At 28.6% G+C, this 18,111-nt stretch overlaps 1 protein-coding gene across 1 annotated transcript in view; it reads right to left on the bottom strand.

The window, feature by feature from the left end:
• The window catches only part of Ranbp21 (exportin-5-like protein Ranbp21), a 55,181-nt gene extending 38,442 nt beyond the window's left edge, over nucleotides 1-16,739 (bottom strand). The window contains exons 1-10 of the mRNA XM_067281667.1: nucleotides 16,502-16,739; nucleotides 11,841-11,962; nucleotides 10,704-10,776; nucleotides 9,241-9,378; nucleotides 8,908-9,090; nucleotides 6,737-6,766; nucleotides 5,151-5,336; nucleotides 3,889-3,965; nucleotides 2,487-2,589; nucleotides 859-942 (exon numbers count right to left, since the gene is read on the bottom strand). Of these exons, the coding sequence (XP_067137768.1) occupies nucleotides 859-942; nucleotides 2,487-2,589; nucleotides 3,889-3,965; nucleotides 5,151-5,336; nucleotides 6,737-6,766; nucleotides 8,908-9,090; nucleotides 9,241-9,378; nucleotides 10,704-10,776; nucleotides 11,841-11,962; nucleotides 16,502-16,609 (1,104 nt within the window). The 5' untranslated portion in view covers nucleotides 16,610-16,739. The remainder of the gene's footprint in view (nucleotides 1-858; nucleotides 943-2,486; nucleotides 2,590-3,888; nucleotides 3,966-5,150; nucleotides 5,337-6,736; nucleotides 6,767-8,907; nucleotides 9,091-9,240; nucleotides 9,379-10,703; nucleotides 10,777-11,840; nucleotides 11,963-16,501) is intronic.
• Nucleotides 16,740-18,111: the final 1,372 nt, after the last annotated feature.

Here is an 18,111-nt window from a genome sequence, read left to right as displayed (position 1 = left end):
GCCACCAAAAAAGAGGCTGTTCTTGTACCAGCCATTCACGGGAGAGGCAATCTTTATACCTGCCCACAACAGGAGAGACAATCCTTGGACTTGCCGAATACAGAGAGATGATAAAAACAGCATTGCATGCATCTAATGGAAAATAGGAACAGAAAATGAACAAAACACAAGAACAAAGCCATCAATGGTGACTGCTTTGTTCTTGCGTTTTGTTCATTTTTTGCACTATTTTCCATTAGACACATGTAATGCTGTTTTTATTTTTGACCATTAGGAGTCCTCAGTCAGGTCAGGGAGCACAGATATTGTCAATTTAATACCTCTGTATGTTGAAAATGAAGTTATGGACTCCTATTTTTTACATTTAAATAAACCCTCATTACATTTTTGGATTCCTCACCACAATTAATGGAAAATGGAATATTTTATCAAAATTGGCTCATTAAATTTTGAGGAAATCACTTAATTCTATAAGCCCATAAAAGATGTGCAAGCAACTGTAGAACATCATACAATATCATTTTGTTGTGCGCACTCATGCAACAACCTTATATCTCAAAAACAAAGTCATGGAACCATTTTTTATTACATTTTTGGATTCCTCATTGAAATTAATGGGAAATTGCAAAGTTTAATAAAATCAATCAAACAGATTTTGAGAACGAGCACAATTCCGTAAGCCACATACAAGAGGTTTCACTAATGCTCTGCCTCAATTAAGAAGATTTGACTGTATAATAAACTTCTTAATTCATTTTTTTGATATTTTTTCTGTGTTTTAAAAAAGTTATTGTTTGACAATTAAAATATAATAAAATAATAATTAAAATGTACTTCTCTTGAGAATTTTGCACCTACCTGGCTCGGATGCTTCGTAAATGCTAACACTGTATTTAAATAAATAGGAAATGTGACAGGAACGGTTATTTCAGAATCTACACCCTGAAAAAATTTCAAGTTAAAAATCAATGTATTATAAATATATAGAAAATAGTTTTCAAATTTATAAATTAACAGTAATATTTATAAATTAAACTTCATTTTATTAAAAGATCAAATATGTCAATGTAGACAAGACATTACAATTCATACCTTAAAAGTTGGTTTAATGACATTAATACTTTATTGAACTATGTAACACATGTACAGTATTATATTGACATGCATTTTCGGTCATCAAATTCTGTGATAATATTGAAAACTGATATTTGTTTCGTTATACTTAGCAAAACATAGATCAGAAATGTGATATGTGTGTAGATGTGTAATGTCTGCAGGAAAGCTAACCTCTCTAACCTGGACAACCACTAACTTAAACGTTTTGGACCTTCGTCACAGATGGCCAACTTAACAAGGTATTACTGTATATGGGAATCAAATTAATAAAAAAGAAATAGGAATGATGACAAGTTCTGAGGAAGATAAAAGTAACATGAAGTGTTGTTTTGATAACTTCTTTTTTTAAAGTAAATTGCTAATTTTTTGTATGCAAATAAAATTAATAATAAAAGGTCGATTTATATTCCAGTCCTAATTTTTTTTTTTTTTCAAAAAGTTAAGACTCCCAAATTGGAAGTTGACTTATATTTGGGCCAATGTGATATTTAAAAACAGCTAGTTTTTTAAGACTGGAACAGAATTATTTTTATTTTCTATTATTTTAAATTTGTTTTATTACACTAAAGCTTAAAACAATAGAAAACCAGGTGTTTTTTCTTTTATCCTTAAAAGAATCATCATAATAAAAATTAAAACAACAACAACAAAACAAGCCACAGATTAAAGAAAATCTAATGTAATTAAAACTGCAGAATGTTTAAGTGCTGAAGTTTTAATTATGTTATTAACTTGATAGTGATAATGTTTTATACTGTTTTATATTTGTTTCTATGCATTTATAATGTTTATTTATATTAATTATTTTGAATTTTGTAATTTGAATATTACATTGGAACATTTTTCATTTTTGAATGTTTGCACATCCTGATGATGGCCTGTAAATAGCCAAAAATGTTAGATTCCAACAACCAGTTGCTTGTTATTGTGTTGATCTTTTAAGTTTAAGTGAATAAAGCAATCATTTAAACATAAACATGAATCATAATGATTTCTGAAAGCATATACACTTTTCTTTCCTTGTAAACAGTGTAAAGCATATAATTTTCTAATAAAAAAATTTAAATTTTAATATTCTTTATTTGCATTATTGTTCTTTGGCTTAAAGGCAAACATTATGCACAGTCTCTTGATAAATTCAATAATCTGTTATTAAATTTATTGGGAGATAGCATCTAATGCCTAACTCTAGACCAAATTATATGACATTTAATTATTAAATAGCAGCATTATTATAGCCTGATTTAATCGAGCAATCATTTGAAATTAATCTAAAAATCAAGTTAACAGATGTCTATATTTGTATTCCTCTTTTTATTTATTATAAGATAATACAGAAAAATATTGTATAATAGTTAAAAAATACTTACCCATAAAGCATAAAGTTGTCCTCCTAATGCAATAAGAACTTGGCACAATTTTTTCAGAAAAGTATATTTCTGCTCACTAATTAAAGATGTATCGGCAGCAATACTAACAGACACACAAATTTTATTGTTTAGTTGGTTAAATGCAATGTCAAGTATTCATAAAATTTTCTAATAATAGGTTACAAAAATCATTTTATATGATATTTATAGTTCTTAAGAATAAGATAAAATTTAATTATTTTTACTGTGAAACAAACATTAAACTCAATGAACAGATTTAATTTAAAAAGTAAAGCTATACTTTTAAGTTTTAATGTTTTTAGAGTTCTTAGAACTGCAATGAGAAAGAGTGAGAAGCAGATATGTAATGGTGTTTTATTTTAGTACACTTTTAAAAATATAAATTGTGTAATCCCAAGGATTATATACATATTTAAGTAATAACGACCATACAAACAATTCTGGTCAATTTAAATCTTTATCCTTTTTCAAATTCAAGCAAGAGTGAGATGGTAAACAACTTGAAGATAAAAACAATTCTTTATTAAAAATGACCAACAATATGACATCAAAAAACACATATTTTATACACTTGACACCAACTTTTTCTTGTCGGATCTGACACCTACACAGTACTAAGTTATCACAATATCAGTTGTATTTAAAACCACTATGATGATTTAAATTGACCCAAAATTGTTTGTATGGTTATTATTATTTAAATACTTTTAAAAATATTAAAAAATAATAAAAACAATGAATACTTTTCACAGATTAATATTAATGATATGCTTTAAATTTAACAACATTAAGTAATATTTCATTAATATGTACAGTTATTCTTCTCTAAACATCATAAATTTCTAAAATATATTACAATGGGTACATTTCAGTATGCATCGGTTTCAGCCAAAATGATACACCAGTGAACATGTTAATAAGCTTTTACCAGAACATCTGGTGACCTAAAATGATGGCAGCAGGAAAACAGCTATAATGGCATTTTCAGACTTATTTTGTCAAATAACTTTATGATATGCATCAGTTGCTGCACCAATAAACTCATTGATGAATATTACAATACATTTTAGTATATATCACGGTTAACAGAGGCACTATTTGATGCATACAGAAATGTACCAAATGTCAAAATCTATAATTTTGTGAGACATTACATCTGTGGAAAAAATGCTTTAAAAAAATTATGTAGTAAAATTAACAAATTTTAAATGATTTAGTACACAAGTTACATAGAAATAATTTATACTAGAATGTAAACAAAAATAATAAACAACAACGTTAATAAAAAATCAATTATCAAATCTCAATTCTTTAAATTTGATATTTAGTATATATTTCATTTACTTTTAACCGATCATAATTTTTTTGTTTATATATTTACCTTGCAGCTGAATAAATAGAAGACATTGCTGGCTCACTGAACAGAGTAAGAAGAGGTTTCCTATCTTCTGTTTTTCCCTTAAAGATAGAAGATAAATAGTCAAATTTATTTACAAAGTTATAAATATTCAATCAATAAAATAACATGAATATATCTATCTATATTTGTACATTCTAAATTATAGACTATAAAAAATAAAACAAGATAAATTAATCACTTATGTTATTTGGTTACTATATTTCAAATACATGTATGTGCTTCTTAATAACTAAGATATGTTCCAGAAATATGTTGTTAAGTAAACACTATAGAGTGTACTTAGATATCTTTTATAGTCTAGTCTACTATTCATATAGGCTACATACAGAACAAATGTAATGCAATGTAAGTATTTATTTGCATATCTAAACATATGTAATCATAGAACAGGTATGGGAGGCTATGGATTTTTAAGTTCTGTTATAATCTTTTTGGACCTCTACGTATAGTACGTGCCATTGTTAAGCAGCACATACCCAAATAATATTTTTAGTATATTTTATTTCTTTTACAAAATACAGAGAAAGCCCCAAAAGACAAATGGCATCTGCCCCAAATTTTAGTAAATTAACTAAAATTTACTAAATATTAGAATTTTCAAAGCATTACAACATCTAATATCAGCAATTCAAATTCTGTACTTATTTCCATTAAGATTAATGTAAATTATAATTTGACAAACTATATTACGTTATTATGCTTTTAACTATATGAAGCATCCAATGTCATAACGTTTTAAACGCCATTTTTCTCTAAATACATTTTATTAAAGAAATGAATTCTAAATGCAATGTTTTCTGCTGCAAAAGAATGTTGTGGCAATATTGGCACTGTAAGTAGCTGTATTTTGAAGATGAATTTATGTGAAGATATAACGTTTAAAGAGCCAGAGTGCAAGTCATGTGACTTTCGGCACTTAAAATGTTACAGCTTATATTTACATCATTTTGATATTCCAGAGAATTTGTAACCTAGTGAATTTTTTACCATTTTATTGTAAAATTGAAATGAATTCATTCATTAGAAAAAGTCTTTTTTACCTCTTCTGAAAAATTTCTTATTTGGCATTTACAACATTATGGCATTGCACGATTCATATATTTTTTTCCTTTATTTGTAATAACAAACTCTAAATTAAATTCTAAGACAAAGTATATTTGACCACACATTCTTTTAATATCAAGAAACTTCATTGATTCTATTAAAGATTATGTTTCTCCTACCTTACGACCCGCAATTAATAATAAGCATTCTGCAGCATGTAACTGCAAGACGTCATCTTCTAAAATATTCCACAACACTGGCAAAAGAAGACTTTCTCCAGCAATAATGTGTGATATTGGAATCCATTCTACAAATCCGGCAAGAGTTAATAAAATTGTACTAGATAATCTGCAATGCTCCATCGCCTAAAAATGTAAATAAACAATTGTTTAATATGATATCATATTAAATTTCTTTACAGAATTTCATGCCGTAATCACATAATAAAATTTTTAGAAAAATTAAATGAAAATTATTATTTAACTGCACTGTATATGCATAAATATTGGAATATTTATTTTTAATCATAGGCTCTTAAGTTCCAATCTTAGATTTCCTTTAAGCAAGAGGTCAAGAAAACACATGAATAACCAAGACTAAATAAAGATTATTTAGAATTATTAAAAAGACCATATTAAAAAGGGCAAATTAATTTATTATTAAATGCGAACTGTTTTAATTCACAGGATTAAAAAAGTAATAATGATATTGTTAAATTACTATTATCAAACAATTAAGCATATCAAAAATATTTCCATGAGATGTTTTAATAAAAAACAAATGCTTTCATCTGTATCAAATGGACATCATCAGACTGTATATATTGAACACAAAATAAAATAGATATTTAAAAATTATTTTGTGTTTAATCTAAATAACCTGACAATGTCCATTTGATATGGATTAAAATGTTTATGTCATTAAAAATCTCGTTTTTGTTGTTCTTGGTGTCTTTGAAAGTTTATTTATTAGCACATAAAGCCAGTATAACAGTAATGATTAAATAAAGAATGATATAATTGAAAAAATAACTTGGTAAAATGACATATTATTATTTTGGGGCACCAACAGTTTGATTGAACTATATATTATCATCCCTTAAAATTAAGATAACATTAATTGTAGTCTACTGACCATTTAAAATAAATTCTATATACGTATTAGATTAGCAATACTTTTTAATACACAGTTTATTTCAACTACATTTTTTAAATAATTAGAAAAATATTCACAATTTTAAAAACTGTCTACAGATTTTCTTTACAAAATAAAAAGTAAAGAATAAAGACAAAAGTCTTCTTTATATACCATCCAATATAAGAAATAAATACATCTATTTCTAATTCATTAAAGATGCTTTAACACACATTTGAACATGACTAAGTAGCCTCAAAATTAAGATGATATATTAATACAATGCTACCAATATTTTAGTATTTATTATATTCTTGATGTTGTATGATGTATAAAAAAGATTTTTATTTTGCATTTAATCACAGTCATCATCCTATTGCCATATATTTTTTATTTTATTTATTTTTTAAATTACATAATGTTCCATGCTCCAATTTTCCTTTTCTATTAATGAAATATACTGTTAATTTTTTTCACTGTAAATCAATTTTTTGATTAAATATAAACTTTTAAAGTTTTAACTACAAACAAAGGTATTACTTTGATTATATTTCCAAGAAATAAAAATACAAATACACTTTGTATGTAATTCATTTTTAAAGTTAAAATGAAACGTTCAAAGAAAACTTACTCTGTATTTCTCCAACTCTGACTGACTTTTCTGTAAAATAATAATAATAATAATTATTATTAATTTAAAAATATTAAAGTTGAAAAAAATCATTAATATTAAATATCAGATATTCATATTACTCTATTACATAATACAACTTGATCAATAAAGTTTAAATTTCCCAAATAATTCGTTTAATTGACAGATATAGTATAAATTATTTGTCTTACAAATTATTATTTTGATTATTATTGTACTAAAATTATTATCAGTAAATTATAATTTTTTTTAAATATACCTTCATTACATGAAATTCAATATTAAAATACTTACATTTTTTAATTAAGATTTAATTTTTATTAAAGTTAAGCTTTGAAATTAAAATTATTATTAAAATTTGAAAAACAAAATACATTTCAGTAACAAGTATATATGGTATATACAGAGACTCTGAATTCATAAATCTGGAACCAAAGGAGTTATGTTAATCTTTGTTTATTCTTTTACAGATAAACCTTGGCACCAAATAAGGAGGAACAAGTTTGAGTTTTGGCAATTTCTTACAGACAGCAAGAAGTTGTCAAAGAATTTATTGGGCTGCAACCAGACAACCAAGTGGAAAGTCTGGTGGAAAGTCTGGATGCAGCCTGTTAAAATCCTTAGTGACTTCACATCAATTGTTAGTTCCACCCCATCAAAATAATTGAAATTTGTTCATCCTTACTCAGTGTTGTGTTTTCTCTGTAAAAGAATAAACAAGGATAAATGTAACTCCTATGGTACACTCAGTATATTATGTATCTAATTTGATCATTTATTTTTGTGTATTTGGAAACAATGTAACAATATGCTACTAATACTTATCAGTATCATTGGCATATTTAAAATTTTTCTTTTAAATTTAATCTGCAAGAATATTTACAAATTTTTTTTGTACTAGTTTAATAGTAAAGGAATTTGTCATGAATTACAGATGAAATTTTACTACTTTCTTTAGTTCGAAATTTTTCTTCCATCGAAAACAATAGCATAAATTGTCCAATTATATTTTGAGAACAAAAAATATGAACTACTAAAAGATTTTATTAAATTAATTTCTACTATTTATAGTCTTCTACATTATCTTCAGATTATTAAGCTAAAGAGAGAATAAGAGGAAATTGTTATTATAGAAAAGAAATATTATGTCGTAACAAAAGTATCACAGCAGTCTGATACATGTTCATTTAAGAAACTTAATTTTTATAAAATTCTGGCTTATATTTCTTCACTTTGTGCAAAATAATACATTTAATTCATTTATAATTTTTAAAAATATAAGAATATTTAAAAAAATTTAGTAAATTTTAAGTGTTGTGTTGATAAAATTAAAATCAATGTTGTGTTGCATGTCAATGAAAATTTCAGTCCAGAAAATGAACTAAAATTGTTTTACTATTGTTTACATAAAACTTGTGTCTAAATGAATTTGAAAAAATAGAAAGTAACCACAAAAAATAATTAACTATTCATTAAATAGAAACAAAATGCAAAAATTAAAACTGTAACAAGTATATTTATTTACTAGAAATTTTTTTATTGTGATAAAAAATCATTAGACAAGAAATGCCGTGTCTCATAGATGCTTAATTAAATTCTTGTGTTTTTGTTGCAAAGATTTGGAGTTTAACAATAAAGTTTAATTAAACAAAACCTAAAAATATTTTAATATTTTTACATTTGTGAAGTTCTTTGTTAGATTGAAAACAGCTATTACTTAATAAAGTATTTTAATATTTACTTTGAAATGAATATTAAAATATGTAAAATGTTTCATTTAAAAATTTTTTTTATTAAAAAGAAGCAAACATTTTTAGGAAATAATATAAATATCATCATTAGAAAGTTAGAAGCATTTTTAACTAATGATGTCTGCTAACAAATATATCTTTTTAATATCAGCAGGCATTTGCAGGATAGGGTATCATTAATAACATAAACAAACACACTTTAAATAATATATAAATTAAATAGTTATAAATTTGTGATCTAAAAATTAAATTTTTTGACAAAGATTTATGAATTTTCCCTCAAATTCAATTCAATCTTACAAAAATCAATAAGAAGTTTTATATGGTAACCTAAGGTACACACAAAATATTAAACAAAATCTATTTCTAACTATATAGGATAATGTAAATTTAACTAACCAAGGTTTTATATTCATAGTAATGAGTCTTTAAAGAAGTAACAAAAAATACAAATATTTTCTGTAGATTACTGGTTAGAGCTTGATATATTTCCCTTCTTCTTTGATTTTGAACATTTTGCAGAGTAACAATATCTTCCACCAGCCTTAAAAATATGAGACAGACTAATTCTTTTTGAGTCTCCTGTTGACAAAATTAAACATTTTAAAATATAAAGCAAGATAAATTTCATCTATTCCTACATTTATATTTGCAATATAATTCAGATAATGACAAAATATTTAAAGAATAAATTGACAAACCAAGCTATATTCTTATCCAAATATAACTTACTCCGACTTTACACAATTCACTTAGTTCATTTAAAAGTTCCGGCCACTGCTGAGGCCATTCTCTCTTGATCATTTCTACGATGATCCTTGACATTCCATCCTTTATGTGTGCTTCTTCGTCAAGAATAGAATTTGTGCCCTGAAAAATTAACTAACTTCTACAGTTGATCAAAAACATTTTATAATAAAAGATTTGAGGCAATATTAACATAACATAACTAGAAGGTTTAATCTGTGTTGACCAGCTGTGATGACTTGTTGCTTATGTTTTTTGTATAATACCCTGCATTTAACTTTTGTATTTTTATATGATAGGTGTAAATTTTATTGTTTTTTTTTTGTTTTTTGCTTTATATTAAAAAGTTACTTAAACACATTATTTATCTTTATTATTATGGCATCATGTTGTCACAGTTTGACTACTAGTTTCTGTATATTTATTTATTGTATTTAGCTTCAGTCAAAAGGAAAGGAAAATATCTTATAGAATAATAGTATAGGTCTTGTAAGCAAAAAACTTTATATGAAAATAGGAATTATTCTTAGTAGTTTTGGATATACAGCTGTAAAGTCACATACAACAATAAAAATGAATGAAGTGTTACATTCCAAATAAACGCTCCAAAATCAAACCCAAACTTCAATACTCCTTAAAACCAAATCAATCAAACATTACATTCTTTTGATTTACATCCTTATCGCTATCAGCATGTCTAACATCTGTTTCCAGGAGATGCTGCAATGAGACTTGAACTTTGTCTCTAAGTTACATAGTAGTCATCACCACTATCTCAGAAAAATGACACATGATGTTCAGACACAAGTTGTACAGTGTATTGAAGTTTGGGTTTTGATTTTTGAGCATTTGTTTGGAATGTAAAACACATGCTATTCATTTTTATTGTTGTATGTGAGCAACTTTCATACAGCTGTATATCTAAAACTACTGAGAATAACACCCATGTTGATATAAAATTTTCTGTTTATATTAGTATAGGTCATCATAAACATCTATAAACCCAATTCTTCGATTAAAACCAAATGATTTCCAGATTACTACTGATATAATCTGGCAATTGTTTGGCTTTAATCTAAGTATTAGTGCTACTAATTACTGATTAAATATGAAGTAATTTGACCTAGAGATGTCTAAATTTAACTAGTAATTAGTAGCTATAATATAGCTGACATCATTCCCAAGGCATTTCTCTCCTCCTAACTCATCCTGTATATTTTAAACTCAATTATTTGAATTTTGTATGTAATTCTATTTTGATATATTTCTATTCTATTATTTTGTTCCCCATATAAAGAGTGGAAAATCTTATACTAATTTAAATAAATTAATATAATTAAATATATTTTTAGATTTATAAACATCCATACTTATGATAATTTCCATTATAAAGTATAATATATATTTTTTATTTTATTAAAATGTTAATAAATGTAGTAAAAGTTTACTTTAGTTAATAAATTCATTGCACTGTTTTTAATGCAGCATTTTTCTTCCTGTGATAAGAAATTCCAACGAAACCTGTAATAAAATCATCAAAGCTCGTTAAAATACTTTTCATAAAAGTTTCTCAAACTATAAAAAAAATTAAATTTTAATATATAGGGTTCTTAAGAACTCCCTTTAACTTTTAAATCATCTGTCGTATTGCAATGGAAGTAATTGGCAGCCGTAGGAAGGTGATCATGGGCAGTCCAATAAATGAGATTTTTAGCACCCTTATGGTAAAATATGGAACTAAAGAAAACTAACTTGAAAACCCACAGAGGCAGGCTAAAAAGTCAAATTACGAAATGTAAGAACACTGCTTAATTAGTACAAAACAAAATGTGGTTTGGCAGAAATACTTACAGGAAAGAGCAGAAAAGACTAAAAACATAGCAAATGTTTATGTACAAAACAACACAGATGAAATGCTACTCAACCAATCTGCTATGTAATCTCTTGTACAGTGTTCAAAGTGTGCACCATTGGTGACAATGCACTTCTGGATTTGGGGCAGAATGTCATCTCTAACAGCATGCAGCATTGCAGGGATTATAGAATTGCAGGTATTGATGATGCATTCCTTTAAATCTGTCATGGTGGAAAGTACCATAGCATACACTTGATCTTCTGTGTATCCCAAAAGAGGAAGTCATCAGTGTAAAGTTGAATGACTGTGACAGCCATTCTGAACAACCACCATACTCAATAACTCTGTTGCCAAATATCAGAAATTGGTTTTCTGCTGACAATTTCTTAGCCTTTTCTGCTCTTTCCTGAAAGGTATTTCTGCTAAACCAAATATTGCTTTGAGTACAAAATGATAAATAATCTCTCATTTTGTAATTGGACTTTTCTGCCCATCTCTGCTAGTTCCGAGTTAGTTTTCTTTAGTTCCGTATTTCACCACTAGAATGTTAAAATCACATACAATGGACTGTGCATAATGTGACAGTCACTTTCCTATAAGTGCCAATTACTTCCACAGTGCTGACAGGTGGTTTAAGTTATAAAGGGTTATGGGCTTTCCTAAGAACCCCGTATTAAACTTTTTCATAATTAAAATAATTATTATAAACAAACTCCATTAGAAGACTTACTTTATATGGTGCTCTATTAGCTGAAGTCCAAAGTGACGAACTACGGGTGGATTTTCAATCGACGACAAAAGTAATCCGCAATGCGCACAGAGTGGCGAAGTCTCTTTAAAATTTTCACATATCTACAATTATAAAGTTTATTTTCATTACAAAACATATTATCTTATACTACAATATATAAAATGTCATAATAAAATAAAACCAATTGTGATAAAACCTAGATTAATAATAAAGCCATTTATAAATAGAACAATTATCAGAATCTAAATTTTCAAAATTTAAAACATTACACAATTTCAAGGTTTAGATTATTAAATTTAAAGAATGTTAACTTATTAATTACCATATTCTTAATTCTTTAATAATCAAACTAGAGAAAACAACACATTAAACCAATGAAATTTGAAGTTTTACTTAAAACATTTATTCACTTTTTTGTCAAAGAATCTTTCAGTGTAAATAACCTACTGAAAAATTAAACTAATGTTAACCCATTTGCTGCCTGTGAAAATAATTATTTTCAATTTTAACTGACCGACAGAACATTCCAAAACATGCGAAACTCCAGTGAGACTGGATCATTAATATCAATTCGATTTCGGATAAAGAAATAGTCTGCAGGAGGAAAATCCAAGAAACAGAACAGCTTACTTCCATAATCCTATATTTTGTCTAAAATTTTTAAGCTTTGTTACTGGCAGAGGGACCTTTGTATCAATAAACTCAAGCAATCCAATGTTAAGCATCACTACAAAATGAGTAAAAAGTCTAACTGTATAACAAGCATGAATTTCCTTTACCCAAGATTTAGATCAAATGAGATCTAAATTTTTGGATAAAGAATTCACACACAATCAAATAAATAAAAATTCCAAAAACTGAAATTAAGTTTTGTTCAAATTTATCCACAGCCTTTCTAAACCAATTCTTATCTATTTATGATCAGTGCAGCAATCTGAGCATTCAAAGAAAGAGGAGAAAACAAGTAACCAATCTATTTCTCCACTAAATAGCCAGAATACCAAGTCAATAACATGGTAGAGAATGTGGAAAGCCAATAGGCAAGTAAATACAGAGGGCTGGCTCTTGCACACTCTTCATTTCGAAAATATCAAAGATGTATTAATTTTGTTAATATAGTTACATGGGAAGTCATGCGTGAAGAATCGGGTGGAGCCTTTTTGTTAACCTTGAAAATCATTTTCTGTCATTAGTAGTAAAAGCGATTGTCAATGTCAACAAAAATGATTCCACTCAATTCTCCATACATGCCTTCTTATATAAATGCATTAAAAAAATTAATATATCTTCAATACTTTTAAAATGAAAATGTTGCAAGGAACTTTTGACTCATCCTATATAATCCATCATTGTATTTGGGAGTTATATTTAATTTATGTAGTCGTATCTGTTCTATTTTTTTAATAGAATTATCCATGCAAACTCTATTATTGAAAGCCCCAAAGACGCACGTGGATGGAACTTTCAAGCAGTGCGAGAAATCTATGTACCAGTGCCAACACCTATGAATAAAAAAGTGATCGGCATCTCCAGAAATTTCCCAATGGCCCTATCCATTCCTGCCTGAAAACAATGTCATAATCTTCTTTGTTAGATAGAAAGCCCAAAGAATAAATAGTGAAAAAGTTTGTGGAAAGACAATTTCCACATTAGAGAGGTAAGGCAACAGGATTGAACAGCATACCAATATATATCCAAAAACTTTTAGCCAATGTAAGGATTGAGTGATTAATTAGACTGATAGGTTACTCAAGGGAAAGGATCTGGCAAATAGATAAAATAACTAGGTCATACCATTATATAATGGAAAATGGGATGCCATTAACTATGAGAGACGCGAAACTAACAAGAACTGTAAACTATTGGAAAGAATTATAAAAAGTACATTGAGAAAAAGGATTAATATAAGTAGTAATTAGTCTAGATCTATGCCAGGTAGATCAATTTAATTAAGTTTTCTAAGTATACAAAACACGCTTTAAAAATTTATTATGTTATAAATGTATGTCCATGTTGTCCCAAATACTGGTAATACTCACATAGGTTTAAAAATATTAGGCTTAATTAACTAAGTAGTCTGTAGAATTTTTTCAGATATTTTACTAGTCCTTGGGCTTAAAAAAGGTTAAAAATGCTATATTAGACAATTTATTACAGAAAAATTAGTAAGGATTTACAAATAATAATTGCAGATTTGGAAAATCAGAGAACCTTGATGTATCTTATTCACAGATAATACAAGTTTGATTAATGAATAAGAAATAGTAAGGAAGAACTAGAAAGAGCTTTTGGTAAAGATGCAAGGTTGAACAAGTAGTAGGAAGAAAACATAACTTGTGGAATTTGGCTTGTAAAAATAGAGAAAAAATTAGACTTTGTAATAAGACAGTTAAAAAAATTAACAGATTGAAATATTTGGGATCACATTTACAGGTAAACAGAGAATTACATTGAGATTACAAATGGGATAAATATAGGACAGCAAGAGTGAGGCTACTGAGTTTCTTTGTAATAGAAAAATCAAGAATTACATTTAAAAGGAAATTTTATGGATTGCATTTAAACCTACAAACACATGTATCAAAACATCCAAGAACAACAAAAGGATTGATTGGAAGAGTACAGATGCCAAGACAAACTGTTGAGTAAACTGTGAAAACAGATAAAGGTAAAGTTCAACTGAAAGTAGTCAAGTTCAATAAAGACAGGAAATAAACTGAGGAAAATAGGATCGGTTAATCAAATTACAAAGCAATAAGACACGACATCATCAATAAAAAAAATTGGGAACTTGGATTTAAAAGAAGAAATTAATGTCATATTTTATTACAAAAAAATAAACAGAGAAACAAGAATAATTAAATACAACTGTAAACAAGAGTGGCAATTTCCTTTTATCTTTCAAAGATGCTGAATATTTACTAGACTTATAATTTCCCTCAGAGCAATAGGATCGTCGATCCGCCAACTTCAACCCATCACAACTCTTTGTCATTTAAGATAACTGTGATTTAGAACACCACAAGCAACATTCTAGTCATTTCAATGCAGGATAATCGTAAACAATAATCAGCTTACTTCCATAAAAATTTTTTTGTCAGGGACCGTACAATTCTAAGAACATCAGAGTATTCTCTAGCCAGATCATTCCGAAATTATTCAGATTACTACAACCCTTTGGAGATAATGACAAATCTCACGGATATAATTCAGAATAATGTTTTAAACATTTTTGTTTCAAAATACAATCCGGTAACTTTGAATAGCTACTCTTAAGGGACCGGCAATTAGATGGCATTGCTTCATCGGTTCTTTTCTGACGGGTAAAACTGCACATTTTTCTCGACGCTACCTAATTTGTATGCAAGGGATACCACAACTTAATAGAATATTTTGTTAATTTTTTTAGTGTTTTGTCCAAAAATAGAAAATATCACATGACAAATCGACGGGAATAAATTACGGCCAACTGAAGTCAAGTAAGGCAATAAAAATTCAATTGCGAAATCTAAAAACGAGCGACATCAACAAAAACGAAATGGTGCAAGAATGTGCAGAAAATTTTGGTACCAAACAAGAAATTTCTGATAAAGTTTTAAGTGCTAACTTAATACATTAGCATATTAATGCACGTATAGACAATATGCTCAGTTTATCACCTAAAACATTTGTAAAATGAGAATATTGGCTATATTTATAAATTAATTATCGTAAATTTTAAATCAGTTATCCAATTTAGTTTTGTACAGTTTTTGTTTCATATAACTCTATTAATAAAGTTAATATAATCTTCTTCTCACAATTTGAAAACATTTTGATTAGCTTTACAGTAAATGTTTTAAATTTAAACTTTGGATAACAGATACACATTTTAAAGCAGTTTTTTGTTACCATTTCCAACGGACACACCACCATCCCACTCAACAGTCTCGATGCCAGTCACCACTGGGTTGAAGACAAACTGGCAGGGCAAACAAAGTTTAAAAAGTTCCATCATGTCCAGGCATGGACAGCAAAAAGAACACCTACACCAATAAAAAAAATGGGATGGAGCAGATGGGAAAGACAGGCACAATGAGACGTCGGCATTACCTCCAAGCACACGCGCACTGATCAGAACCGGCACATCTCCCAGTCAAGAGGCATAGGGAAAGAAGGCGAAAGACAGGCACATTGCATCAAAATGTCCAGAGAAGACACGGCGGGGAACAATGTATCAAACCACAGCGTGCCACAGAACAGGCGGAGAATTCGGCCGATAACGGTAGACCAGAATGACGAAATCCAGCATGGCTCGCTCGGTCGGGACGAGAGAGCTCGACCATTATGGATTTAACTGGTTCGTACATTTCGTCGAAAGCGGGAGTTTTTACGTAACAAAGCGACGGTCCACGAGTCTAGCAAATCCGATGGAGACAATTCAAAGATTTCGGAGTTTTCCGAGCGATCGTCGACCGCGGAAAGTCGTCTTTTACCCGAAGATAGCATTTACTTTTGGTAAATTTTACTTAAAAGTGAGATCGGCCGAATACGTAAGTTCCACGCGCACGTAGAATCGCACTCGTAAACAAAAATCTCGTAAAGCGTGACCCGGCTACACCGACGAACGACGGAGAAAACCGATAAGCCGGCCGAGTTACCCGATAAGCTTCTCCTCTCCGTTCCTGGCCGATCGACGGATTCATGATGGTCTCCACCGCCTCAAACAGTTTCTCCGCTTCTAATTTCTCTCCCTCCATTTCGGCCATTCGAAGTTGGGTCCGGACGCCGGTTCGAACGTCCAACCGCTTCGATCGCCCCCTCTGCCGCCAAAAGTTCGAATTGCCCGGGAGGACGGACGTTCATCACTTATCGTAGAAACGCAATGGCGATTTTCTCCTACCGTTTGGAATAGAAAAATACCGTACGTACGATAGAAAGGTGCATTCCCCTTTTTTTTTTTTTTTTTTTTTTTTTTTTTAACTTTTGGTGGAGTGTTATTCAGACGACGGCGGATCCGGGATCGAATGTCGGAAGATCGGGATCCGCGTCCCTCTCTGATATTTTTGTTTTCTCTCTTGTTCGGCAGAAATACGATAAAGGCTACGGCTGACAGCTCTGAAAATTTTGAGTTGGACTTCCGGTGCTGGGAGGACACGCAGCGATCCCAACGGCGTGCGAAAAATTCCGGATCGGATGGGAATGGCGATTTCATACGTACGTCGCCGACCACGAAAATACGTTCCGTTCCATTTCTTGGCTGATAAATCGATTGCAAATACCCTAAAAAAATTATTTGCGTTAATTTTTTATTACTATTTTGTTTATTTGTTATATACTTCCTGAATTCATTCGTTTGCATATTTTTTTTTTTTTTTTTATCTGAATTCGGCCGAAAAAGAAAAATTGATAAATTTCTAGGTGGCGCCTGTATCCGCTACGTCAGCTTGCCATCTGGATGATTATTATTATATTGAACTATTTCTGTATTTTACTTTGTCTTATTGCTAAATGTTATTTTAAGTTGTCGCGTTATAATTTATTCTTTATATTAGAACAAATTGTAAAAATTATTAATGCAAATTCATTTTATAATAATAAATTTAATAATTAGAAAGAATATATTAAACTTTGCCTAACTGTTACACTGGTACAAGATTTTACATGAAAACTAAAGAAATGAAGTGAAAAGTTTTCTAAATATGAAAACTAAAAAAACAGGTTGAGTAGTTTTTTGAGAATAGAATTATTTATAATTGTAATTTACCCGAGAAATTTCTGAACTGAAAATAATTTATAACCTGAAAAAAAAAAATTAAACACCACAAATTATTTGTAATCTTAATTTAATGGACATCTAAAGTTAATTTTGTGATCAAGATTTCTCTTGAAAAATTAATTTACTTAAAATTTAATTGGAATAAAGTTGCCAAATTCCAACCTCTTTCAGATAATTTTATTATCCTCTTCATACATAAGTTAGATATAAAATACCAAGTTAGGTTTTAAAATACCAAAAATTAAAAACCACAACTTTAAGCAAATTACAAGATTACTTAAACTGGAATTTTGTTTCTGGTTACCAAAAACCTGACCAACAATTTATTGACGAGTTCCAAAATATCAAAAATTAAATCGAGAATTATCATCAGCCGTCGCGAAACTTTATTCCTGCACTTACATGCAGAAATATGTCTTACTTTAGATAAACTGAAGAAAACAGTGGAAACACTTAAATAAACTGTAACCTAAAAACCTTTTCAAAATAATT

The sequence above is a fragment of the Centruroides vittatus genome, unplaced genomic scaffold (genome assembly GCF_030686945.1).
Source record: "Centruroides vittatus isolate TY-2023 unplaced genomic scaffold, ASM3068694v2 contig_925, whole genome shotgun sequence".
NCBI classification, from domain to species: domain Eukaryota; kingdom Metazoa; phylum Arthropoda; class Arachnida; order Scorpiones; family Buthidae; genus Centruroides; species Centruroides vittatus.
Note: the sequence above shows the minus strand (reverse complement) of the source record. Positions and strands in the feature narration are given on the sequence as shown.